This window comes from Brachyistius frenatus, unplaced genomic scaffold (assembly GCF_029030835.1).
Source record: "Brachyistius frenatus isolate BFR_SWC_R1_liver_20210118 unplaced genomic scaffold, ASM2903083v1 Contig_89, whole genome shotgun sequence".
NCBI classification, from domain to species: Eukaryota; Metazoa; Chordata; class Actinopteri; family Embiotocidae; genus Brachyistius; species Brachyistius frenatus.
In genome coordinates, this window is record NW_027210688.1 from 341631 (window position 1) to 369153 (window position 27523).

At 41.5% G+C, this 27523-nt stretch overlaps 1 protein-coding gene across 1 annotated transcript in view; it reads right to left on the reverse strand.

Annotated features, from left to right (window-relative positions):
* htr4 (5-hydroxytryptamine receptor 4) overlaps positions 1 to 27523 on the reverse strand; it is a 112561-nt gene that overhangs the window by 60359 nt on the left and 24679 nt on the right. The window contains exon 2 of the mRNA XM_069710089.1: positions 18544 to 18622. Within this exon, the coding sequence (XP_069566190.1) occupies positions 18544 to 18599 (56 nt within the window). The 5' untranslated portion in view covers positions 18600 to 18622. The remainder of the gene's footprint in view (positions 1 to 18543; positions 18623 to 27523) is intronic.

Genomic DNA, 27523 nt, shown 5'->3' on the forward strand with positions numbered 1-27523 from the left:
GAACCCTGCAATACTGTGTTGGTCACAGCCGAACCTTGTTCACAAACAGTTATTTCTTTACAGTTCAGTAATATTTAACATCTAAAAATAAGTTACTACAGTTGTGGTAAATCGATACCGTTCAAAGCCGCTTCTGGAATCACAAATGTGATTTTCACAAATTGCTTGTAGTTAAGTGAGTAAAGAAAATCTAATTCTGCAGCCTGCTATCAGAATGAGGGTTTGTTGTTTTCTGTGCCGTGTCCTAATGGACCGGGAGGGTCTGGGCCCGTTTCAGACCACTGAAACTCATGAGGACTCATGAGACGCCTGTCTGAGCGTAATGTGATGTCCTCATCTTCCTGAACGGGACGGTTAATGATGTGTGACCGGTGGTGTAGGCAGAGAAGGACAATAACCATCTTGACATTAAATGTACACCAGAGAGGCTTCAGAATAGAAAAGGCCCACGGTGGAAACCCGCCTCGTTATAAAGACACACCGAGGTCCGGGACGGTCTGTAAGTGTGAATGTGTGAAGTTAACATCACTTTTTTCATCGTCCTTTTCACCGAAACATTAACTTTGCTGTATTTTTATTGGTACATACATTTTCCTGTGGCCCAGATGAGTGAAGCAGAGGTTGGGAAGAAAAGTCAAAGAGAGTCACAAGTTTTATATAATAGGATGCTTCCATATTTGTAAAGCTAATCTTTAGAAACATAGGCGTTTTTTTTTTTTTTTTAATAATTACCAGAAAACCGCCTGCACTTTTGTATTTAAGTCATAAAACTCAAACAATCTATCATTGCAATAAAATCCTCTTCAGATTAAATCATTTTGTTTCAAAACCTAGTTTCTGCCTGGCAGAAATGATAATTATGTTCATTTCATAAAGACAGCGAAATACAACAAAAAGCTCTAAAACAACTAGTGAGTAAACTTTTACGTTGATTTTCTTCTTTCACTACGACATTTATGAGGAAGCAGAAACAAACTGCACTCAAGTTCATCTCAAATCAAAAGCCTGTAATTGTTTAGACAGCAGTACTCATAATGAACTGATTACATGATTGTCAATATTGCACCTGATCAACTGAATGAATAATGGAAGAAGCCCAAAATGTGATTATTATAAGTACAGTAAACACAATAGGAAGTGTCATACAATTGATTTCTCAGCTTCCAATGTAAGGACAGATTCCTGCTTTCAAAAGCCTTGTGGAAGTCAGAAAAAAGGAAACAGGATTGAATCACTGCTCTGAATTCAGCCAGAGGGGAATGAAACAGGCAGCAGCTCTCGCCCCCCTTTTTTCCTTTTTTCTTCCAGACTCACTGACTAATTCCTCGTGTGATTCAAACTCAAATTAGTGACAAACCAGCGTGAGGCATCAGGCGGTGTCAGTGTTAATGTGGAAATAAGAAGCGGTGCGAGTCATTTGAGGCTAATTGTCTCCGTAACAATTTCCCCCTCCAAAAAAGGCACGAGGCGTGATTCTGGCAGCTTACCGCACACATTGCACGCACAATCACAAAGTCAAGGAAGCAGTCAGTAGGAGCTGCGCCTCCTCCAATTACTTTGCATCAGTTTTCTGTGGCAGTGTGTCCATTTCCCCTCCAATTATGAGTCATTTATTGGTTTCATTGTGATGATAGCTTCGCCCTGGAAAGCGACAGAGGGAAATCCGGAAATGGGTTGCACCTGGGGCAAGGTCTGATGGAGCCGGTACTGAGCCGGTGGAGCACGCGTGACCCACATCCTCACCTCCTCCCCCGGCACTCTCAGACAGGGACACGCTTCAAAGGAAAAAGTTGAACTATTGAATAACTACCAACTCTGAACGGGATGATTGACATCTCTTTAGGTAGAACTCGTCGGCCATTCCAACATCCGAACTGCTCCTTTATGAAATTGAAAAGGATGCGTGCCGCTGTGCCGCTTTAACACTTTTTCAATTTGCACCTTTAGGTGAGAGCAGCTTTCATGAGTGGAGAAAGAGGAGTCGGAAAACATTATGATAATTACATTTTCACAGGCGGCTCCGACGGTATCCGTGGCTACCGCTGGTAACCTTGGTGATACCGGTGGAGATATGCTGCAGTCGGTGGGCGTTGCCAGGGCGTGATATGAAAGCATAGCCGGAGCAGTGTGTGTGTGTGTGTGTGTGTGTGTGTGTGTGTGTGTGTGTGTGTGTGTGTGTGTGTGTGTGTGTGTGTGTGTGTCTAAGTGTGAGAGAATGGCAGTAATTCCTTTTGATGCCATTTTAGTCAGCAGTTCATCATTATTCGTACAACTCCAAAAAACAAAAATTCTGACAGACTGTCTTAAGATGCAAAGTATGATGCGTTTAATTTTCATTTTGTAGCAATCAGCTGAAGCTCATAGCGACAGCATGTGCAGTGAAAACACAATTCAAAAGTCCAAATCCTTAAAATACAGTCTTATTTACATGCTGACAGAGTGACTGATAACAGACTGGTTTTAATGGAGCCCATCCGTCTCCTGAAGGCTCCTGGGAAAATTCAAGCTGGTGACAGCCGCAGTCAAACACCAGTTTGGGTTGCCAGGCAACCTGTTTTGACCAAGTGTAAGTCACTCTGCTTTTGTTTGCTTTTTATTTATTAAGTGGAATTGGCATCCAGGGCCACAGTTAGGGTGATATTTCCTGGTATTATAAAATATATTATATTGACTCTTAAATTACGAACTGCAAGACACTATAAAGGACAATTAGTGTGCAGTATATTGGGTCACTATCTGGAACGGGGACAGAACTACAGGGACAGCAAGGGGAGGTGGAGGCCACTGCAGCAGTCCTGCTGTACTTGGAGCCAGCGTTACACAATATTGTTCAGCAAGGAGGGTTTCTATTTAGAAGCGTAAAAGTTATATACACTTATACTTTTCTCCCATACAGCTGTCAAAACAAAGTTTTGGACATCAATGGATGAACAACATCTCCCTAATCCAGTCTATTATGTTGTCTCTCACTCAAGTTTAAATTTTTTGTTTTGTTTAATTGCTCTCATAGTGGGAAACGGATGTGAACTCATAGTGACTTTTGACCGACAACATTTAATCAATACAACCTGGAGACAAAGTGAACAATCGTGTCACATTTGAAAAAATTTCACCCAGGCGTTCTTAAGACATCATGTGCACGTGTGGAATTGAGGTCACAATTCTGACTTTCGAATCGAATCAGTTCCCTCTTGGTATCTGGCGAATGGTTTTGCCAAGTTTAAAGAAATTCCCTCCAGACATTATTGAGATATCGCGTTTAAAAGAACGGGACAGACGGACGGGGGACAAAAATTCCTCCAGCTTTGGCTATCACCATTTGATCTTATTCTGGGTGTCTTCACATTCATCAGCTGTTCACAACGGTACAAACTGTCCTGATTAGAAGTATTTCTGTCTTTTGCGTTTGACAGACAAAAACTTCCTTTAGAGGAACAATTTTTTTTTTATTATTTTTTTTTTTATGCTATAACAAGAAAAATGTACCTCTAAATAAAGTCTTGTGTACACACAAGGTGCACATCAGTTAGTTAGTTCTCTGATGTTTCAGGACTGCTCAGAGCCTGATACACAAACCACAAATAAACATCAAGGAAAAAAAAAAGATTTAAAGCATGAAAATGAGCACTGGCAGTGCTGCATATTGGTTCCATCAGACAACCGAAAAACACATCTGAAATGTAATCAGAAAATAAAAAATATTGATTTTATTTCTATTTTATAGGCTGTTAAGGAGTCCTAACAAAATATCAGACAGAATAGTTGGAGCACTGTGACGCTGCAGAATCCAAAGAATAGGAAATGAAACACCCAGTTGCTGCTGAATCCCACGTATTCCCTGCTGATCTCTCACCTGATGGGTCTGTTTTTATTTTGGGACTCTGGGAGATTGCTGTGCGTCGGAGACGAGTCTCCGGCCTCTGGGATGAACGGCTGCTGAGGCTCTTAGGAAAAGTGCAATATTGAGTGCGTGTGTCGCTAAAAGGGATGGACTCACTGGAGTTCAGGAAAAGTAGAGGCAGAAATATAAAAAGCCGAGGAGAGTGAGAATAAAGAGAAAGAAAGCAGAAGAAGAAACTGGTGGCCAGAAACAGACGGAGACAGATTGAACAAACAGAGATGATGGAGGAGGAGAAGGGGCGGATCGGCATCCACAGACTGTCCAAATCTCACCTTGGTACGACTGACTCACATCCATCCATCACTCCGTGTCATTTCAATAGCCAAGAATCGGGGTCAAACTAACGGGAAAACGCTTCCTTTCTCCATATTGCTAATGCAAGACTTAAATTAGCTATGAATGACTCTCGGACCCTTTACAGTAATTTGATCACCAATTTTTTATTTTTCCAGAGAAGTACAACTGTAAGAATAATGCTGTTTTTCTGTTTTGCATTCATTTAGATTCACACACTGACCTGCAGCTCTTCTGCTGTTGGCTCCTGAGCTGTTTGATTATCATTTGATTTCTACATGAATTTAATCCTATACCAACGTATAGGATTAAATTTATGGCATGTGAGCATTTCAGCTGTGAGCAGGTTAGCCTAGCGCTGACATCCCTGCAGCTAAAGCCACGCAAGGGCAAAGGGCTCCATGGTGCAATGGAACAAATCTAATTATCCATTTTTTGAGTCTGTTAGAAGTTAATTAAATTCTGTTGCCCTTTTCGAAGCTATATAGTCTTTTAGTGTTGTATTATATTACATTATATGGGCAGTCTGACTTAAAGTTGTGATGGTAGATTTTAATCAAAACATCTCAAAGTCTTTGTGCCATTATTTGCCCCTCCTGAAACTCTCTGTTGCTATGAATCATCCGTAAAGTTTTCGTGTGAAACACTTAACGTCCAAAAATAATTTCTATGAAGCAGTTACTAAATTTCATAGACTGTATTTAAACATGCAGCAGGATCCTCCTCACATTTAAATACAGTCATTAATATTCCAGAAACGACAGGTACAAAAACCAGCTCTGTGAAAAATGTTTGTTCTATCAATAAATTTGGGATTTCTCTTTACTTTTTACCAAATGGAAAGAGCCTATAGCTTTATTTGAACCGTTATCCTCCACAGTATGTTAGCAGTAGAGTGAAGCTGAAGTTTTTGCTTCTTTAGTAATTAGAATTTATTATCAAAACATCGCACTGAGACAAAGGAGACGGCTTTAGCTTTGATTTCATACCATTTATATGCAAATAGTCTGTAGATAAAAATGTCTCCGTACAAAGGAATTATCGTTTTTCTTCCTTTTGATTGGAAACTGGACAGTTGTTTTTTTTTCTAGCTTCAAACACAGTAGTGTGTCCATTGGAAAATACACACTTCACACCTTCACAGGGATGTTTCTGATGGAGGCTGGTTCCATTAATAACTATTCAAAGTAAGGTCTCCCATTTATTCTTAGAAAGAGGATAGAGAATCTCCAGAGACAATCTCAAAACTCCAGCATTTTCCAGAGAAAATAGGTTTTAGTATTATTTTGGTGAATGGACCCTCTTGTGAACACTGACAGGAAACAAGGAGCAGATTGGATTTCTGCTGTTGGTTTGGAAACACAAACTTCTCAGTGGCTTTTGTTGGCTGCTGCTGCGTTGCATAAAAGTCATAAAAAGTTTCATCCTCACTTCCTCCTGCAGAATTTTGATTTACGGTTATTAAATTCAAGCTCTCACTTTGTCTTTGTCTGAGTCACTCAGGTTGCCCCGCCCACCCTGCTGTCTCAGTACACGTGTAAAAATGTAGTGTTAATGGAGAAAAAAGGAACATTAACAGGCATGTACATGCGTTCGCCCACATTCAAGCTCCCACACCGGAATGAGTCACTTTCCATCCACAAATAATTCACTCACAGATTTTAATTCTAACGCCTCAAAATCTGCCCTCAACAACAGTACCTGCGAACGTCCACAGATTGTGCACGAGGACACACTAACACACACGACAGCTTTGTGTCATTATACTTCAGGAGTATCTTCATTGAGACTGGAGCTGCTAGACTTCTTCTTTGAAACTCAGTCTCTCCAATAATTGTGGTATTTGAACTATCAAATTTAATACATATTGCCAGTGGAGTTGCACTTTTCTGTTATTTTTCTTTTTTGCTTCACATAAATGTAGCACTTTGTTTCTGTGTGTGTGGTAATTAGATGCGAGTGCCCTCTTTGTTGCTTGGTTACCTGTTTTCTTTGGTAAAGGGCAGCCGGTGAAGAAGCTGCATTGGGATGACAACAGAAATTCATGCCGCTGGTCAAAATGTAAAGTCAGAGTAGTTTTACTTCACACACTTGACAGGAGATATCGTGTGTGTGTGTGTGTGTGTGTGTGTGTGTGTGTGTGTGTGTGTGTGTGTGTGTGTGTGTGTGTGTGTGTGTGTGTGTGTGTGTGTGTGTGTGTGTGTGTTCTCTGCTACAGTTTAACAGTTAGACAGCTTAGATGCACTTTCAACATTTCTGTCAAATTAATTAAGAGTTTAATTATCCCGAGTGCGCTGCCAAATGGCACGACTACCCTAAATTTATAAAAATCAGTTATTATGTTATGTTATTATTAGTACATTATCAGTCTGTGATGATTCGCTGAAGAAACTGTTTGTGGTTTTATGTCACCTTCGTCAAGGAGCTTGTGTTTTCAGCAGGTGGTTTGTTTGCTTGTTGTTGTTTTTTTAGCAGGATTACGGTAGAACTATTGGGCTGATTTGTATTCAACTTGGTGGAAAGCTGCAGCATGGGCCAAGGAAGAACCCATACAATTTTGGAGAGGATCCACTAATTATTTTTTTTGTTTTACTTATATTGCGTGATAGGGTGCTCGGCCAACTAAATAGTGACAAAACATAGGCCATTCTACAAATAAGATGACTCAGTATTATAATCCACAATCAAGGATACAACTGGAGGGCTTTTATTTTGAAAAGTCGTGGCATTCAGCCAACCTGCAGTGTAACTTTGATGTCCCACTCACTCAGGGACAGACACTCTTCATAGCGCTGCCCCACTGTTGCGGTCTACCTGAAATTATTGTATTTATGGTATTTACATGCGTGCCTTTTCTTTTCAGGTCTGTGTGAGAGTCTCTTCTGTGTTTCTGTCCTCTGATCTCTGTGTCTCACTTAGGGCGGAGCTTAAACCTCTGCCGCACTGACACGATAGCTACGGTAGGTTATATATTCGTTAATGGATCGCATTGATAGTGTCGTTCTTTCAGACAGGTTAAAAAAAAACGTAATAAAAATAATAATAGATGCTGAAATAGATCGCCAAATATACGTTGTACTTGTGCTTCTGTCAATAAACCTGTGGGCCCCCCAAAGTAAGTCTATGTATGAGAAACACTGATCTATACTCACAGCCATGTGTGAAAGACTGATGTAGGTGCAGAGTGAGTATATAGTACAAGTCCTTGAATCAACGTTGGGGGAAGCAGAGTGAGTCTGATCCACACTGAAGGAAAAACTCCACTATCACATCCTTTCCATCTTAAAAGGATTCTACCAGCCGCTATCACACAAAAAGGCTGACGAAGCTTCAGAACAGGGTTTAGAAAACGATCTGCTTACATGAGCATCACTCAGCAGACATGAAAATAATCCAGCAGCCACCTTGACTTTATGCCGTGCATCTTGATCTGATCTGAGCAGCGCTGGTGTGACAGCCGAGCTCCTCGGCACAGCCTGATCCCTCCTGACAACGCCGACTGCAGCTCTCCTCCTACTCAGCTGCAGCCGAGCTGACAACGAGTCACCAGAAACACCAAACAGAAGCAGGCGAGGAAAACAAACTTGCAGTATGCACACCAGACGGAAAAATGCCACTTCGCTGACTCCGAGCTTGACTGTGCAACCGTGAGGAAAACAGGCCCGAGCACGGTGAACTGTCAAGACGGAAGCACGAAGCACCGACTATTAGATTATTAGATTATTAATGAGACAAAATCAAGGAAAACAAGAGTCTTTAATCTGTGTATCATACGGAGTGTTTTAAAGAGGAGAGGATATACACTGTGTGTGTTTGTCGCTGTGTCACGATATGTCGGTCTCCATTAGTTTGCATGGCTATGGCCGATCCCGCTTCGATCCCACTAATGGACTTTCTAATGAGTTTTGTAATCATTTAATTCATGCGTGACAAGACATGAATACATTTTCAAAAACTGTATTCATTTCAAATAATGAAGTGAAATAAAATTCAAAATCATCCATGTCTGCCTGCTGAGTGACTGTGATATCAATGCAGCAGGATTTTCTTGTGTCGATACTATTGATCTTCAGTCTCGGTGGCTGAGCTATCTGGATTATGTTGATGTCTAAAACTTGAAGCAGTTTCTTTTCTCCATTAGGATTTAAGAGTTGTTGGTTACTAAAAAGATCAATGAGCTAAACTCTGTTAATGCTCAGTGACAAGAAATCAAGAATTTATCTCTACAATATCTGCACACGTCTTACAATTAAAGCCACTCAAACTTCTAAAAGTTTGCGGAAATTTTCCGACAAAATAACACAAAAATATAAGAAAAATAAATGAACTACAATCAAAAAATTGAATGTAATACATTACACATTTTCTGTGTCGTCCAGATATGAATTTAGTCGCAAAAATTTACAAAGAATTTATGTCATTTCTGTTTGTTTTAGAAAACAACACTGTTGAATCCTGAAAACTCATGCTCGTGCTCTATCCAAACTCAAACAAAGTACAGTAGGGCGGGAACTCAGCGTCACGTTTAAAGGTCTGCTTCAGACGGTCCGAGAGCTGAAGGACAATCAGCCTCTTCACTGAATGTTAAACAGATTTGGACAATTAGCCTTCATTTTGGGTCAGTGACCTGCCTGCTGTCACACAATTTGCCTTTCAGATTCAACACTTAAATCTAAACACATTTAAAAAACTGACATTGCTGCAAAGTGTTTCCTCACAGGAGGCGTGAAAATAGAACTTGAATATAAATAAATCATGAGACCTTCGGTACAAGCATGCGATTACTCAAAATCTGAAAGTTTATAAGCTTTATAAGCACATTTTCCAATTTAAACCTGCTTATCACACACACACACACACACACACACACACACACACACACACACACACACACACACACACACACACACACACACACACACACACACACACACACACACACACACACACACATTAAGGTAAAAAAAAAAAAAAAAAAAAGAAAAGCTGTAAAGTTTCAGAACTAAACATCTGTCTGGACAAAAGTCAAGATTGTGACTGCATAGTTGTGCATACATGCAGAACACTGTTTCCCACATGGCTTTGTAAAGCTTGTAGAGATCGGATCCATCACGCTTCTGTGTTCAGTGTGTTTTCCAACCTATTCTCATCCTACGGCAGTAAAATATTACCGTTTTTTCCCGAAGCCATAGGTGTCCCATTGATAATTCAGACACCTGAGACCACATGATTAGGTCGAGGAAAGGATCAAGATTTGAATTAAAAGAAGTACTTTTATTAAATTAACTGCGATTGTCATCTAAATGACTAACAATAAAAAATAAATCTTGGATTTTGACTTCCTCACGTACTCAACTGCTGCTTCTTCTGGTTAAAGGTCCTGTGTGTTTATCTATCCAACCATATTTAACCTCCTTCTACATGGACACAGTCACTTATTCTACTCTGGGACATGACCTCCTTCTTCCACTCGGACGGTCCCTGTGTTGACACCAAAGGAAACCTTCTGTGGATCTCTGTTTATCATTAGACGCCCTGGGAATACAAGAACACGCTGTATTATCATGTGACTGATGGCACAGAGGTAAAACTGATGTCCTATTGGACGCATTTCCAGTAAATAAAAACGTATGATTGGATGAAAAGCTACACCACTCTTGACCTCTGAAATCTGAGTCTTCTGATTGGAGACTCTGTTGATGCAGAACGGTGATCTTCAAACTCGAAGACGACCCTAGCGACAGAGACGCCATCTAGTCCGTTTTATTGCTTTCTGGAGACGGTTTCTCAAACTGAATAAATACAGAACATAAAAACTCTAAACTGCTCAGGTTGGAACTACGATATCTGATAAAAAAAAAAAAAAAAAAAGAGAAATCCATGGACATGAAGTTGAGTGAGATGTCACGTGTTAAAAACCAAGCTAGCCGCCGCGAGCATTTTAAGTGTGCGACTATCCTGTTACGGTACGGATGCTCGGAGCGACAAAAAAACCCACAAAGAAAGAGCGGATTTCACCGAATGGGTCACATTTAATATAACTATAACATCATTATTGATGCAGCGGTTGAGCAAACGATACACTCAGCCCTGTCATGTGACCAAGGAGGATGTGTTCTTAAATAAACGATGGCGCCCGTCTACAGTTTCATCTCAGTTCATGTAATAAAAGAGCAGGTGTCCTTTCCCTGAAGGGGAAACACAACACCTGTTTTCACAGTTCTGCCACATAGACAGTTTCAGAGTCACTTTTTACTGCGATACCGCTCCAGGAAATTGTTAAGAAGTCAGACAGAGCTACAAACAACAGCAACAACAACAACAAAAAGTAAACCACATTTCAGCTAGATGCTATTTTGCTTTTTGACAGATTGCAGAGAACCAGAAGTGTATTTTCAGCCCTGGAAGTGCGAGTATGCCACATTTGAAACTTTACTGCGCATTAACATGCAGAACATTTTCACCCCCTGGAGGATTTCCACTTCTTTCTGCTCTATCTGCATGTAATTAGAGCAGATTTGGGTCTTCACAGGTAGACTGAACATGTCTGTCACATCCAGCTGATAATCATCTCCCCTCAGCAAAATACATCCTCTCATCTCCTTCGAGGATCAAAAAGAGAAAAAGGAAAACGTGACCACCCTCCTCCCCCTGAGACACACACACACACACACACACACACACACACACACACACACACACACACACACACACACACACACACACACACACACACACACACAGCCACAGAGATCAACACTAAGGCGCATGAGCTGAATGTCAGGTGCTACAATACCTCCGAGGTTTCACCTTGTGAGTCACTTTGACTCGTGAGAGCTGGATGAGGATGGAGGGAAGAACTTGCTTCTTATTTTCAAGTGAATAATAAGTTTCCTTTCTCATTCAGGCTCGGCAGTGCTGCCTCTTCCACAAACAAATGAATTGTTCTTATCAGATGACATACAGGAGGAGGATGTCAAAGAAAAAAGAACTGTCAGAAAAATGTGCAAACCAAAGAAACCCGACAGGTCGGCTCTGATATACCAGCTGACATATAATTACTGCCTCAATCAGTTGATATTCAAAAGGGAGCGTCTACAATTAACTTTCCAGCAACAATTCACTAACCATCTTTAACAGCGTATAATGAAGTTTATAATGAAATTGTCTCCACTTCTTAAACATCACACAAAATGTCCTTAAAAAGATGTTGAGCACCTCCCCGGTGAGGAGGGAACAAATCGTTGCTGATATCAACAGGAGCAGGCAACTGCTGCAATGTTTGCCCAGAACAATCCCAGATTCACAGGTCACAGTGAGGAAACCTTTCCCTCTCCTCAGCCTGTCTTTAATGTGCAGGATACAGTTCTCAGACTGTAAATGCAATTCCAGCTGTTTTATTCACTTTAAGGAGGTGTGAACTCAAACATAATAAACATATTAACTCTGTGTTAATCATTTGATCAATTAAATAGGAGAAAGTAACCATCACAATTTCTGTTGATTGCCTGATTGAGGAATTTATTATTATGCTATTTCTTTCCTCCGAGCTTACACGGGAATTGTTGCGTTTAGTTAGCATTTAGTTGTGTTTATTTTGAGATCCAAAAACACAAAGTGCATCTTTAAAATGTAAATTTCAGGTCAGGACCTCAGCAGCAGCCGCAGAGAAGTTTTCAGATGAGACGAGACGAGACGAGATGAGATGCGACGTGCGAATGAACGGACTGATGGAGGATTTTGTCTTCTCTGAAAGGAAAAAGCATCAAAGAGCTGCAGGAGGTGCTGGAGGCTGAGCTGCCACGAGCCTGGAGCTGCTATCATAGACAGGTGGGATAAACCACCATGTCAAGCTTGAATAGAAGCAGCTTGGAAACACTGTATAATGGAGCTCTGTCTCTCTCTCTCTCACACACACACACACACACACACACACACACACACACACACACACACACACACACACACACACACACACACACACACACACACACACACACACACACACACACACACACACACACTCTCCACCTCCTGCAGACTCCTCTCCTCTGGGTAGGAGAACAGATTCAGGAGCTTGACAGGTCTCCATTTCATGACGGCATCGTTAGAGCTCTTCAAACCACAGATCTGATCCTTCCTGAGCTGAATGAAAGCCTCCGTCTCCGACCGCTCTTCTTTTTTCTTTTGGTCTTTTGAGCGCCACCGTTTGTGTGTGCGCACGCTCACTTCCAGGCATCAGCAAATGTTTCTTTTATATGAACGGAGGATTCTTATTGAGATTATGTAAGCAGTTTCCTGAATGAATTATTCAGCCTGGGAAAGAAAATGACAGCGTGCCGTGTTGCCTGCCAAGTCTGCACTCTGCAATGCAGCTACCAAACGGCACGAAGAGAGACTGAAGCGATGGACGGATAGAAAACAGATGTATATTGTGCTGTGAGCTGCTGCCAGTGAGCAAGTGAAGAGTTTAACTTGATAGATGATGAATGGATCCGAACTTATTACTTTCTAGGACAAAAAAGACTTCAGGCCAAAGAAGTGCTGAATGGTGCTGGATGTTAGTGATGGATGTACATTTTGAAAGCTGGTATAACGGCAAAATGTGAAATAGACACGTTTTGGCCTGTCTAGGCGTGACAGTTACACATTTTTCTGTAGTAGATGAAAATGAAACCTACTGCATGCATAGAGCTGTGGAATTTGCAGGCAAATGAAACTTACAGTTAAAAGACGTGGTTGGCGTTAATAAAAACAACATGGTTGGGGTTAGAAGACATTTATGTAAGTTTCAGCCTTTCAAAACGTGTAACTGTCACACCTAGACAGGCCAAAGCGTGGCTATCTCACGTTTAAAGACGTTTGTCTCGGTATGTTGTCAGTTCTGTTATGTCATATAAGAAATGACAATAAACATATTGTGGAAAAAAAAACCAATGTATTTTACTCTTAATTTTGTTGTTAGCTTTTCAAAATAAAAGACCGCTCACCTCACATAACCCCGCTCCTTTTCAAAGCTCCCTCGGAGGCACAGGTGCAGATAAGTGGAGGGTATTTCTTTAGTTTTTTTTCTTCTTTTTTTTCACGTATCCTGCAGCAACAAATTCTCCGCCCTGGTTGCCTCTCCAGATCTAATGCCCCCCCCCCCCCTCCACACACACACACACAGAGAAGCAGCTGCTGCAGCTTTGATCAGCAGTGTGGAGACACTGACAACTAAAAACCTCAGCACAGAAAAACCCAAACAAACAGCAGCATTTGCCGTTTCCTCCTCCGCTATGTCATTAAAATACACTCCGCTGCTCCTGCACGACTGTCCAATGCGTGCTAGTGTGTGTGTGTGTGTGTGTGTGTGTGTGTGTGTGTGTGTGTGTGTGTGTGTGTGTGTGTGTGTGTGTGTGTGTGTGTGTGTGTGTGTGTGTGTGTGTGTGTGTGTGTGTGTGAGTGCGCAGAGGTCTGCGGCAGCGTATTTGTCTGAGAGTGTGAACACAGGACTTTTAGGTGATACAATAATATGAGATTGTGTATCAAAGAATTACAAGAAGAGATCTATTGACTGGAAGTCTGCAGCTTGGAGCCACTTGTCAGCGCAAATTTTTCTGCACTTGAACTTAAGTTATTACATAATTTGTTTCAGTGGAGATGCCGTTAAAGAAACCTTCTTCCTCCACCTTTTTATGTTTCTTTTTTATTTCCTTTTTCTGTTCTCTACAAACTTGAAGCGTTTTGCTCTGCAGCCAAAGCAGGTGAAGACATCTTTTTGCAATCACGCCGCTCCCTTCACTCATCCTGCTTTTGTCTTGCAGCAGTGCTGCAGAATGAACATAAGCAACGCCTCAAATGACAAACGACACGAGAGTCTCGAGCTCAGTGCGTGATGAAAGTAGGAAGACGAAGATTGAAATATTACACGCAGCCACTCAAATTTGTATTTTGGCAAGTCAGTGTGAAATAATTACAGAAGGGACAAAGTAAAACTCGAGCTTTGTAAAAAGGATGAGTCCCTGCCAATCACGCTGTCAAATAACACCCAAGTGGACACGACGTTGTCCTCAGCAGCAGCAGCCACACGGAGACGTTTTCGGACCAGATGCCGTTCGATGAAAGGAAAAAGCATCAAAGAGCTGAAGGAGGTGCTGGAGGCGGAGCTGCACGTGGAGGTGCTATCACAGACAGGTGGGATGAATCACCATGTCGAGCATGAATGGAAGCGGCTTGGAAACGCTGTATAATGGAGCGCTGTCTCTCTCACACACACACACACACACACACACACACACACACACACACACACACACACACACACACACACACACACACACACACACACACACACACACACACACACACACACACTCTCCACCTCCTGCAGACTCCTCTCCTCTGGGTAGGAGAACAGATTCAGGAGCTTGACAGGTCTCCATTTCATGACGGCATCGTTAGAGCTCTTCAAACCACAGATCTGATCCTTCCTGAGCTGAATGAAAGCCTCCATCTCCTGTCGATCTCTCTCTCTCTTTTTCTTTTGGTCTTTTGAGTGTCACTGTTTGTGTGTGCGCACGCTCACTTCCAGGCATCAGCAAATGTTTCTTTTATATGAACGGAGGATTCTTATTGAGATTATGTAAGCAGTTTCCTGAATGAATTATTCAGCCTGGGAAAGAAAATGACGGCGTGCCGTGTTGCCTGCCAAGTCTGCACTCTGCAACGCAGCCACCAAACGGCACGAAGAGAGACTGAAGCGATGGACGGATAGAGAACAGACGTATATTGTGCTGTGAGCTGCTGCCAGTGAGCAAGTGAAGAGTCAAGGTGTCAAATCTCTCTGTGGGTGGCTTAAGATAATCGATGATGAATGGAGCCTGATATACCGTGAATATATATTTTCTATTGCAAAATATGTAACTAGCACTGGATGTTGGACCATAAGAACTGGACTGGATGTAAAGTTTGTAGAAACCTGTAAAGTGTGTAGGGGCCTCTTGAGTATTGGTCTGGGTGGAGCTCAGCTATGTGAATAAATGTGACTACACGAGTAGCTCTCTGACACTTTTGGAGACACGTGTGGTACAAAACTTTGATATAAAGTTGTTGTTTTTTCTTCTAAAGGACGCCGTGCTGAAAATGACTTGTCTAATGTTTTGAATCCACTGCCGTCATTATTCCGTATGATTAATAGCAGCTTCTGTGTTCGGTCTGAGGCTGAACTTTCCCGCTGAAAGCAACCATCCAGAAAACAGGAACAGTCACGGGACACCTGAGGTGACGCGGAGAAGGAAACTGAACAGCAGAGCGAGAGGGGAGAGCTGATTGGAGGAGAGGAGAAGAGAAGCCCGCCGCTGTCTGATCGCTCCGAGTCCGACTCCGTCGTATCGACTCCCCGTACGGTCGTTCTGGGACGATCGTCCTCGGCGTTTGAACAAAAGTCCCTGACATGAGCTATTAGATTGCAGGATGTGTTTGACATGCAAGTGATAAGGAGCTTACAGATAGATTTAGTGTGACACATCATGAATATTTGCAGGGACATTCTTCCTTTCACAGAGTTTCAGAGTTGAAGGATTATGACGCTTGCAGAAATTGTACATCATCACTTTTTAGTAAAATCAACCATTTCTTATCAGTTGAACAAAAGAGATGATGTATTTGGTCTTTTGTTGAAAACAAAGAGTTTCACTTGTGCTGCTGGCTCCATCATTGAGGCATCAACAAACACAGCAAGGAGACAATGGTGCTTTTTGCAATGAAGGCCATTAAATTCTGTACTTAAACAACTATTTATAGTTCAAATGTAGATTAAGATAAAAGCTGCAACACACATTGACTTATTGGTTTCTACATCTGAAAAGAAAACGAGATTTTAATGTTTAACTTTGTGCATTTTATGGTAAAATGATCCCAGCGAATCCTGAAGAGCTGAACCTTGATCCTGTTCTAAAAGTTGTTGTGTTAATTGTACAGCAATCTACTCTAATCTCCTCAGTTCTTTGACTGTTTTGCACGTTTTTTCATTCATAATTTTTTTTTTACTCCACGGATACACGTAGTTGCTCACGCTCGTAAATAAAAATAAAAATAAAATGTGTGGCAAGGATAGTAAAGATAAGTTTCCAATGGTGAGGCCTTAAAACAGCTGAGTCAGTCGAATATTTGTACACAAACCATCTTTTTAAAGTCTCATCACACCGATTCCTTTATTTAAAATCCTCAGTGTCCTACTGACACGTGATATCTTTCCCAACAGTCGCCCCATTTTATGCATAAATTTCAAGGCTGCCGTCAATAAAATATGGATCTCATTCATAACGTCCCGGCGCAGAAAAAACGAGGTCACAGCAGAATCTCAGGAACAAGCTGACATCCCTCCACTTGTAAATACCGCAGCCGCACACATTATACGACAACTTCCAACCCTAAACATCCTTCTTCTGACAATAAAATCCTGTTTTTGTCCACTTTTACTGAACTAACAAAAATGGGGATCTAATTTTTTTTCTTTTTAAACCAAGAAATAAACAACAACTTTTGAGGTCAAGCTCGCCAGTGAGGAAGAGAAAATGTCCACAAAGGGAAGGTCTTTCTTAGAAATACAACAACTGTGATATTAGCTCATCTTCAGTCTGACTTTACGTCTTTTGTTCAGCTTTTTCTATTCTTCTATCAGCCTTCTCTCCCTTCTACGCCTCTTCTCCTCTTTAATTATCTGTCAGTCGAAGCGAGCAGTCAAGAGAAATGCAGTCCAACTACGCCTTCACAGTGGTAACTCAAGAAAAAAAACCCTCTCATCTTTCTCTCTTGCCCTCCAGGCTAGAGGACGTTAACCAAGCAGCGGAGACTAAAATGACTCTTTTAAGCTTCCAAAGCAGCAAACGAAGAAAAAAAAAAGGAAAAAAAAAGACCACCCTATAGTTTCAGTGTTTTAATCAGACGAACGAGCCCGAGAGGCGAAACGACTACAGAGGCGGCGCTGGAAATCCCACGCTGTCTATTGTTTCCTCGGCTAAACCAAATATCTGCGGATGAGAATACCCTCGAAGCAGGAAGCTCCGGCTGTCAGTTCATCTTTGATCCCGCAGACTTTTTGAGGTTGTTTTTTATTACACAAACGCAGCAGATGAGGCTTTTCTCAGATAAAGACTTTTACAGAACAGGAAACAGTTTGTGAGGATGAATATGTGAAGACGTCAGAGTCAGTGTGGGTGGTTGGCCTTTGAGTTGATGGCGGCTGTGTTTTAGAATATTTTCCTCACTTTTATTATTTATAGAGTTCTCTGTTTGTCTAAATGCGAGGTGTGATAAAAAAAAAAAAAAAAGTTGCACACGGACGGGATGCACATGTAGCAGGTGGAAGCGATACGTTTCGTGTATTCCAGGTTAGGTCAACGGCAGCACCTGCACCATTGAGATTTCACGATGGACTTGAGCATCAAATTTTGTGTCAAACTCAGAAAATCGTCAACAGAGAACTTTGAAACGCTTCAGAAAGTCTTCGGTGATGAAGCGACTCCACGCACATTACTGAGCTGCGACGCATTCGTGCACAACAGAACCTTTTAATCGCACCTCATTACTGTGTATATTTGTATAATGGACAGCATCATAAATGCAGACCATAAAGGGTCAGTGAGCGGTGATGATATATAACCGATGAATATGAAATCGTGGCTTTCGTTTTATATACTTTAAAGAGACTGATGTTAACGCCTCGAGGAAAGTTTTGCATAATCTCCGACATACGACGAGCACTGAAGCTGCTCTGAAAACTGCACATTTCAGTTTATTCTTCTTCTTTCACAACTCGCTCGTAGATCAAATCTTCACTCAGGAAGTCCACTTCAGAATGCTCCAGAAATATCTCACAGCATCTGTGCGAATTAAGGTCACTGAACTGATCCCGCAATGCAAACATTATGCATTCACTCACACGCAGAGGAGCAACAAAAGGCAGGATTTAAATACGCTAAGTGTTATAAGCTCCCCAACCGGCCCTCACTGACAAAAATAATAGCATTAGAAAAGAAGAGGTTCTTATTACAACAGACAGTAAAGGGAATGTTAAAACACAAGCATGTATAAACAGAGAAAAAAGTTATAGATGATGAGCAAGAATAGTTTAAAGTGACACAAAATATTACGTAAAATGAAAATGTAAGACTTCCACGGCCCAAAAGAAGAAAACCACAACATCCAGAAGTACCAACTTCCAAGTACGCGGTTTTATTGAGGGGAGGTGACAACTTTAAAAAAATAAAATAAATAAAGTGTCAAAAAGTTCGACTCATCCTCTCAGGAAGCGCTCCATCAAAGACAACAGTGAATATGTAACATAAAAGTTGATTAACGCTCACCTCTCACTGACAAGCTCCTCCATCACCGGCATCTGGCCTGCAGCGCTGACATTCATGTAACCATAAATGCAGAGAGTCCCTGCAGACAGAAGGTGACAATTATTAGCAAATTGACATCATCAATTTGTGTTATTAAAGGGTGAACTTTTAATGAGGACTTTGAAACAGTTCCAACGGGGCTCGCTAGATTACATTAACATAAATGTGTTAAACCACATCAGGATTATGCAAATGCAGCAATTTTCTTTGACATTTGAAGTCCGACTCCAAACGACCCGGCACAGAGAGAGAGAGAGAGAGAGAGAGTGAGTCACTGTTGAGTTTAGTTTAGTAGAGGGAAAAATATCTAAATTTTAAACTTTTTTTTCTCAAAAGCAAATAAAAAAATAAAAACAAATTCTCCTCTTATTGTTTTTTTCTTTAACGTGGACCTAAAACTCCGTCGTAGTAAACTACACACAAAGAAAGTGTAAGTGTAATACAGCATTAATACTTTTTGTTGTTGTTTACCATAAACAACAAAACAGGAACAAATAGCTAGTCTTTTACTCTTTTACCATCTTCTCTGTAATCTCACAATAATCTTTGGTGCTCCTAATCTTCTTCGACAGTACCAACTCAATATTGATAATAAAACAGCAGGGTATTATAGTGTAACAGATGACGTCCTGTATTCACTGCACAAACAGATTCAAATACCTACTTCTGTATATATCTTGAGAATTTTGAGAATTAGTATGGGGAGGTATGAAAAGCTATTCTGCAAACTGACAAATCGTAAAATGTTATAAAACATTGCAACATACTCGATGAAAATCAGTGAAAAAGACTTATTGGCAGCATACATGGATGTCAACAAAGCAGGTTTTGAAATGTTCAAACAATTATTCTGCAAATATTTAGTAAGAAAGAAAATGCATTTCTATTCTCCATATTTCATTTCGCTGACAGTCTAATGGGCCTGGTGTCGGATTGGATCAGCGGGAGGGACAATCCGGCTGTCATTCATCGTTGCATGTTCAGGTTACAGGTTACATGTAAAGGTTGAGCAATATATAGCGACTGAGGTAAGAACACGGTTGATTGACAGGTAAGCAACCAATCACAGTAGCGTAGAGTTTAGAGTGTGTTTCCCTCCGGCCAATCCAATGTAGTACCAACTGTTGCGGGGCCTCCTACTCTAGAAAAACACACTTGAAAATAGAAAGAAACTAATGCAACACTGTCCTCAGTTAAAAAAGTATTATTATGTAAACATGCAGTCAGAAGAAAAATGTCAGGCCAGGACAAAAATATGATTCTTTTTCTCAGCTTCAGAGTCTCATTATCACTGCAAAACTCATTCATCATCTTCCTTCTGACCTTGAAGAAAAGTTGCATTCTGCAGAAACAACAAATGAAGAGGAGGGATTAGGAGATTAAGGATGAGGATTAAAGATGCAACCCCTTCATCAAAATGTTTTACCATCACGGCCTCCATGTGTTATCGTTATTATCTATAATTGGGTAACAGAGTTATGATGATTAACAAGATCAGTCTATATTTCCCCTTATGATAACAGCCTCTGATAAATATGAGGACCAAACAAACATGGAAAAAGGACCAAAAAACCCAAATATGATTACACCAGTCTTACAGGAAAGATTTTCAACTGCTGATACGAAGAGATAAGACCCAGAGGATGCTGGAGATGAGAGGTCAAAGGTCAGCTACATGGACCAGCGGAGCAAGCCGACACACGAAAGTGTCTTTGTGAATAATCTTCATGGGAGAAAAAAAAAAAAAGGGGGCTACATACTGTACGTGCCTGCTTGAGGGATTTATCTTCGAATATATACGCAGCGCTCTCGACAATAAGGATGGCCTTGTCAAATGAATACAAACAGGAAGTGCAGCGTAGTCCACACACACACACCAATAAATCCATCAGATGCATCGACCCAAGCAGGCGTCAATGTTTGCATGCAACCTATCAATGCAGATTCATGAGTAAAACATTTTCTCTAAATGGCACAAACACCACTCACACGTGAAGAGAAACTCTCAGGGCTGCTTTCATATTTGGATAAAGAAAGACTTCTGGCTTAAAAAGGCAAATAACAGTAAAGCATTAAATCTACGGCATCGAACATCAAATCTACCCTGAGTCGGAGAAAATGAAAATTCCTGTCCTTGAACCCTGCACGTTAAAACAGGGAGAACATCACGTGTGGTATCGGATTTATTTCGAATGGCCTCGTACTAAATATCAATAAAGACTTTATTAAGCAGAACCTTTGTGGGATCCTACAATAAAGTCATTTTTGCTCTTAGATGTCAAAACGTCTGCAGAATTTAACCTTAAAAACACCAAAGTATATCAATGAATTCACTGGCAAAGTGTCTCGCACACTTCATTGTGTTTGGGCTCAGATGGACACCGACCACCGGGACCGGACCTGAACCGGACCTGAACCGGACCTGAACCTTCAATTTGGCTCCAACAGGCGACGCGTGACGCAACAAACTGTGCAGACTCTCCACTCCAGTATTTCCCTCTTCTCCTCGGGAATAATCCGTGCAGCTGTCGTTTTGGCGAAAACTCAAGCCGTTCTGGTGTTTTTTAATTGGACCCAATTTATTTATTTGGGAGGCAAGTTATACGAGTTGGCAGCAGTGCTTGGCAACCAAACTCGAGACATACTTCTCACTGCATCACTGCATTACTTTTGTAATTACTTGTAAAGCAGCGGGAATTAGATGCATTACTTCTTACTTACACTTGGTGAGTTCAGTTCGGAAAGGTCTCGACAAAGCTACATCCTAAAGAAAAACACGCTTTAAAGTCCTCTGATTAAGAAATCACAATCACCTCAACGGCCTCAAAGCGCTTTACACTGTTTCCCATTCACACACTGATGGAGGCGCCATACAAGGTGCTCGCTGGCCATCGGGACTCCACTAGTGGGCGACCCGCTCTGCCATCTGAGCCATCGCCCGGATGAAGATCAATGGATTTGTGGCAGAATATTTACATTTCCAAACAGATCATTTCAACATAACCTTGGCCGTCCAGCAGCAACCAACGGCTCAAACTGGAAAATAACACCATGGTTGCAGTTATGTTTAATGTCACGCACCTATTGGAGATGACTTTTTCTCCTTTACTGGTGCCTTGACCAGCAGAAATGCTGCACCACGACAAAATACTGTTTTTAAGCATCTTGTCACCTTCAAATAAGAATGAAAATGCCGAGAACCGCCGAGAACATTCATGGACAGGAATTTCCAGGGCAAAACATCAGCTCACATGGCGACAGAAGTACATACCGCTGCACACTCTCCCACCCTGATCTTACACATGTACAACGCAGATCATGGCACCAAACATTCATTAATCCAGAGCAGGATTATTAAATCATCACGAGACCGGTTGGCCAACCCCGTCTGAAATACCTCCTTGGCACCGCCGTCAGGTCGCAGCGGGCCGGCCAACTCGGTTCTATAACAGACCCAGTCGGGGAGGTGAGGTGAGCTGAACGCATGACGGAGCTAATGGGCGAGGCCGCTGAGAGGGTTTACTGGAGTCTGTCAGCTCTCATCCAGTCACACAGCACGGTGGAAAATACAAGAGGAATTATGAGGCTGCGAGGAAGCGACGGAGCAGAGTGAAAGAAAATAATAGAGAGATAATGGAAGAAATGGAAAAAAAATTAAAAATTAAATAAAGAGGAAGGGATGCTGAGCAAGGAGTATGACAGTAAATCTCTGTTTTTATGCACTAACAATTTCTTATTCTGGCGCTCGGGGAAACTTGCCGTATTTTGCGGTTGAAGCACAGAATCATTTAAAAGTTTGGGTTTTGCACAGCATCATTGAGCACAAGACACTTTTTTGAATATTTGTTTCAAAACAAAAGGACTGTTTGGGTTTTTATTGTGCATCTATTTTGGGGACTGGATTTTTGAGCGATTTTTCTTCAGACACAAAATCCGAACTCGAGGCTTCATGACGTCACTGCTGGTTGCCGCTTGCTTTTAATTCAGTTTGAATTATTTATTTTGTAAATATGTTTGCTTTTTATGTTCACATTTTGTATTTTTGATAATAAATGATTATATTTCAACGCTGACAGGCTGCTGAAGCAGTGGGCGAGATATCACAAGTGCACAGAAATATTCCGTCAAGAGGTTTATTCACGGAGACATGAATGGGAGACTCGGCTCGCGGCGCATCGAGAGTGCATCATAACAGCGTAACGTCACGGTCCGAAGACCCGCTTCATGTACATCAACGTAAACACGGCCTCTTCACGACATGAGAAAAATGTCAGTGTTTGTGTTTACTTGAACGGAGTGAAGTGATTCTAATAAAGATGAAAAACGTCTTGTTTACTGCGTGTTTGGGTTTCCATGCAGCCGACAGAATGAATGTCATAAAACGTTGAAAGTTCTGCCGCCAGCTGCCCCTCAGTTTTCAGAGAGTCCGAACGGAGAGGCAGCATGTCGAGGGGTCCAGCAGCTCCGCTCTGCTCTACCTGGCAAACTAAGTGCAGCTGTCTGGGGATCCCGGTGACATGCGTGCATCAGTGTTTGGTTTGACGCCGCCAGGAGGACTTAGCAGCACCATAAACACGTTGCTTCATCGGTTGCTTTCAGAAAGTGTTTCTATTCTGTGTGTTGACCTCGAAAGTTTGTCCTTTTTCCTGCACTTCTTCTCTTGACCTTTCACAAAGAGGAGCTGCTGTTCGATCGTCGAGGAACGTGCATCACTTTTATACATTTAATCATCAAAAGTGCGGCGGAATAAATCTGTGAGATTAATTCCACGTCGCTATTTTTTTTTTGGTTTTTTTTATATATCGCAGGTGCTTTTGTGATGGGATTGCTGAAATTTAATCACTGTAAGATGCAACACCTGGATGTTAAACGGCAGCTGGTGTTCCTGTTCTGCCAACAAGATAAACCAGTTAAATCAGAAGGCATTTCTGGTCACAGACGACCCCAGTTCGTCCTTGAAGTTTGGAGCGAACAGTAAAAGCCAAATGAGAAAGCACAGAAGTACAAACTGGAAGTGTTTTGTTGTTGTTGTTGTTGTTGTCTGAATCCAAAAGACACAACATGGGAGGAAAGAGAGATAATAAAGGAGATGACAGATGAGCACAAATGTGTCACAGACAAGAAAAAGTGAGTGAGCGGAAAAAGCCGAGACGCTAATACGAGCAGCGGAGACGTCCAGACGGAGCGACGGGGGCGTCGTGGGGGTGGAGGCTTCGTCTGTGTTCCCGAAACTGTTGTGTTGGAGGGAGTTCAGGTCTCCGCAGGTTCAGCCAAAGGTTGCCGGTCGAGGTGGGGGTGATCAGGAGAACTAAAGAGTTTACCTCGGCACAGCGACCTCCTGCAGTAATAAACCGACAACCTCTTCTATATATACACGCAGTGTTATCTGCATCAAAGATTCAAGGCTTCCACGTCGATGCGCGGTCAAAGTTTACAGTCTGCCTTGTTGTTAAATTCAGAATCAGCAAACTCAATAACAATTTTCAAACGTTAAACATACAGGTCATTAAAACAAAAAAATCTCTCGTCCTATTGATTAATTCACCAGCTACACAAACAGTGTTTTTGTGAAGCCACTGGCCATTACTGCACTATTGTTCAGAGCATTCAATCTCTGCTACAGTGGCTGCATGTTAATCACAAGCAATTATGTTAGTTAAGCTTCGTTAATGTCCTCTAATTAAAACCTGATCACTTGATATAATATATTTGAAGATTAAATGCATAGAAATAACATTCAGAAAGGAAACTCCAGAGTAAGTTGTGTAAGATAAACAAATAGACCCCATAAAATATGTTTAAATTTACTTTTTTTTTGTAGCTTTCAGGGGCCAAATCGCCACAAACAAAATGCTCCTGCTGCTTTCTTTTGTCTCCGTCCCGCCGGCAGTGAGGTCAAAGCAGAGTCCGCTTTATTCTAGCGAAGTACAACTATTCTATTTGTTGACTCCGGGATGGAAAAATCCAGTTAAGCTCCTTAACTTCATTTCATTAAATGTCATATTTTTTATTTAGCCGCTGCGCCTGAAGTTTTGGGCTCAGGGAGATACAGTTACTGTGGATGAAAGCACAGAGATTTATTCACGGGTTATTTACAGTCACACAGGACTCGATGACATAACAAATATTTGTTTCCTACTGGATCCTATCAGCTCAGATTAAGCAAACAGTGACGTCCTGCTCTTCCCCTTTTACTACCAGAGAGGATAAATGTAGATTTAGGAAAAAACGGAGCAAGACAAAAAAAAGACTTCAGTGATTCTTCAGTCAGAAAAAGTGTCCTCAATGCAGAATGATTGAAATCTAAAAGTAAACAGTTGACATTTAAGATGATTAAACGTCTTAAAACAGAACAATTTTCAAGCCATACATACAAAACTTTACTGCCAAAATCACTTGAAACAGACAGACTGCACACACACACGCAGACACACACACACACACACACACACACACAGACACACACACACACACACACACACACACACACACACACACACACACGCAGACGCACAAAACAGTCGCGCTTTCAGCCGTCTCATTAAGTCCAGTTGGGAAACACGGCGGACTAATGGTTTAAGACCGGCGGGAAACGATGGCGTCATAAAAAGCTGTTAAAGTGCAGCTGTAACTGACCAGGACACACCACACACACACACACACACACACACACACACACACACACACACACACACACACACACACACACACACACGCACACACAGAAAACATCTGTAAGGATTCCCTGTACAATAAAATCAATGTGCATTTTATGAGGTAGTTTTTGTCCTCAGTGACCTCAAGCAACAGACCAGTTACACGGGAACACCCACACACACACACACACCCACCCACCCACACACACACACACACACACACACACACACACACACACACACACACATTTCAGACAAATGGACTGTAACTAATCAGCAGTAAAGACAGACCTGTCCACAAACCAAGAAGGTACTCCACATACATACAAGGCAACACAATCCTCAGTCTGGACTTCTGAATACATTTTCAGACTTTCCTTTTTCAATCTATTTCTATTAAGAATCAAAATTTACGCCTTAAATGATAACATTTACGCACTATATTGTGTTTGTGAGATAAACACCAAAACAAGAGAAACAAACCGAACCAATGACCGAGCGTCTGTGTTGGCGGTCAGTGGAAATACAGGACAGAATGAAAAATAGCCTTCTTTAAGACTTCTGGTCAATTTTCTCGGATTAAGATTGAAGGGTGGAAACGCAGGAAATGGGACTGAATGAGAGACGGAGGAAATCGAATGCGTTTCCACCGAGAGACTTATCGTCCAATCACATCAGCATACAGAAAGCTCTTTTCAGAAAAATCAAGAGCACTCAGTCACAAATGACGTCGCTGTCACTCGCGCGATAAAGCACACTGAAAGCTGCCGTCCAATCACAGACGGGTGCCGGAGAGAGTCAGCGGTAGACGCTGTTGGATCAAAATATAGAATAGTATTCGACAGCTTTTAAATGGATTTAAGAAACAGAAGCTCATTTAAGCTCAATTATAGTCTTGTATTTAAACACAAATGCCAGCTTTATTCCGAGCATAATCGCATTAATACCCTCCGAACACATCAACACCAGCTGAGAATATTTAATATAATATATATTACATTTAATATTTACAATCCTGTGGTCAGTCGCTGTGCACACTCTGCAGTTTAGGATGCATCAGGAACATAAATACTCTCTCATCGAACCTCACAGTCCACATTTTCTGCTTTCGAAGGACCCGAAATGCATTGCTGAACCTTTTTTTCATGACTCAGAATTTTGCTCCTCAGTTAAAAAGCAAAAGGAAAAATGACAATTCGACTCAATTTCATTGGGTGAACATGTGAATAAATTCAGCGTTTAACAAATGATTACACTGGTGTTACGACCGATTTTAACAACATGCTAACATGAAAATACATCAGGATTTTTCTGTACGTATTAGTAGCATGAACTAAAAATAAATTAAAATTGGCGCCTGAAAGGAACTAAACTCTGGTTTTAAAACCCTAAAAAGTACAACAAGTTGCTCTTCTCCACATAGCTTAAGGTGTCAGCACTTTTGATAAGTAGCCAAAGAGAGAAAAGATTCAGGATTCACGTTGCGAAGCAGAAAACCAGCAGACGCTCACACGTCTAGGATTTAAAGTGGACACCGGTAGGAGCCAAAACAAATGCGTGGTGTTGGTTTGCGATGATCCAGCTCTGAAGGTTTTGTCGCCCGCGCCATCTGTTGTCTGCCTTCCCGCCGAGAGCCCCGTTCAGCCTCCGAACAGAACCCGGCGCTCCGGGGAGGCGACACGAGCGAACTCGACCACGACCTCTGGCAGCGATTACACCTCCCAGTCAACCTTTTCAAGAGGCCGCCGCACGAGCAGGAGCTCCCTGGACGCTCGGCTGCGACCGTTTCTACGAAATATCGTTGAAGGTAAAACACTGTGAAGACTACATTTCTGTTAATGCATCAATAAAGTATTCAAATTCTTCACAGGTCATTTTTTTGTATTTGTTTTCCTTCCAGTATTTGCTTCTGGGAACTAAAGCACTGTTGATATATTTATCTTTATATCTTATATTATCTTTTATATTTGGCTAAAACGTTTCAAAATGAATTGCTTGCCTTGATTCTATGTAAAATTACAAACTTGATGAATCGACAATCAAAATCTGAAAAAGGTTTTGTTTTAGCACGTTCAAGGGCTCCGGTGTGTTGTAGCTCAGAATATAGTTTAAAAAGAGTGCAGAGGACAAACAGATTAAACGTATGATGAATATGATGAGTCAGCACCTTGAAGCAAGACTTCATACCTGATGGCAAACAGCTTAATTCCCCTAATTACCTCTCAGGGTGACGAGGTTAACGTGTGTTTCGGGTTTCAGGACTCATTGACTTCAATCTTTTTCAC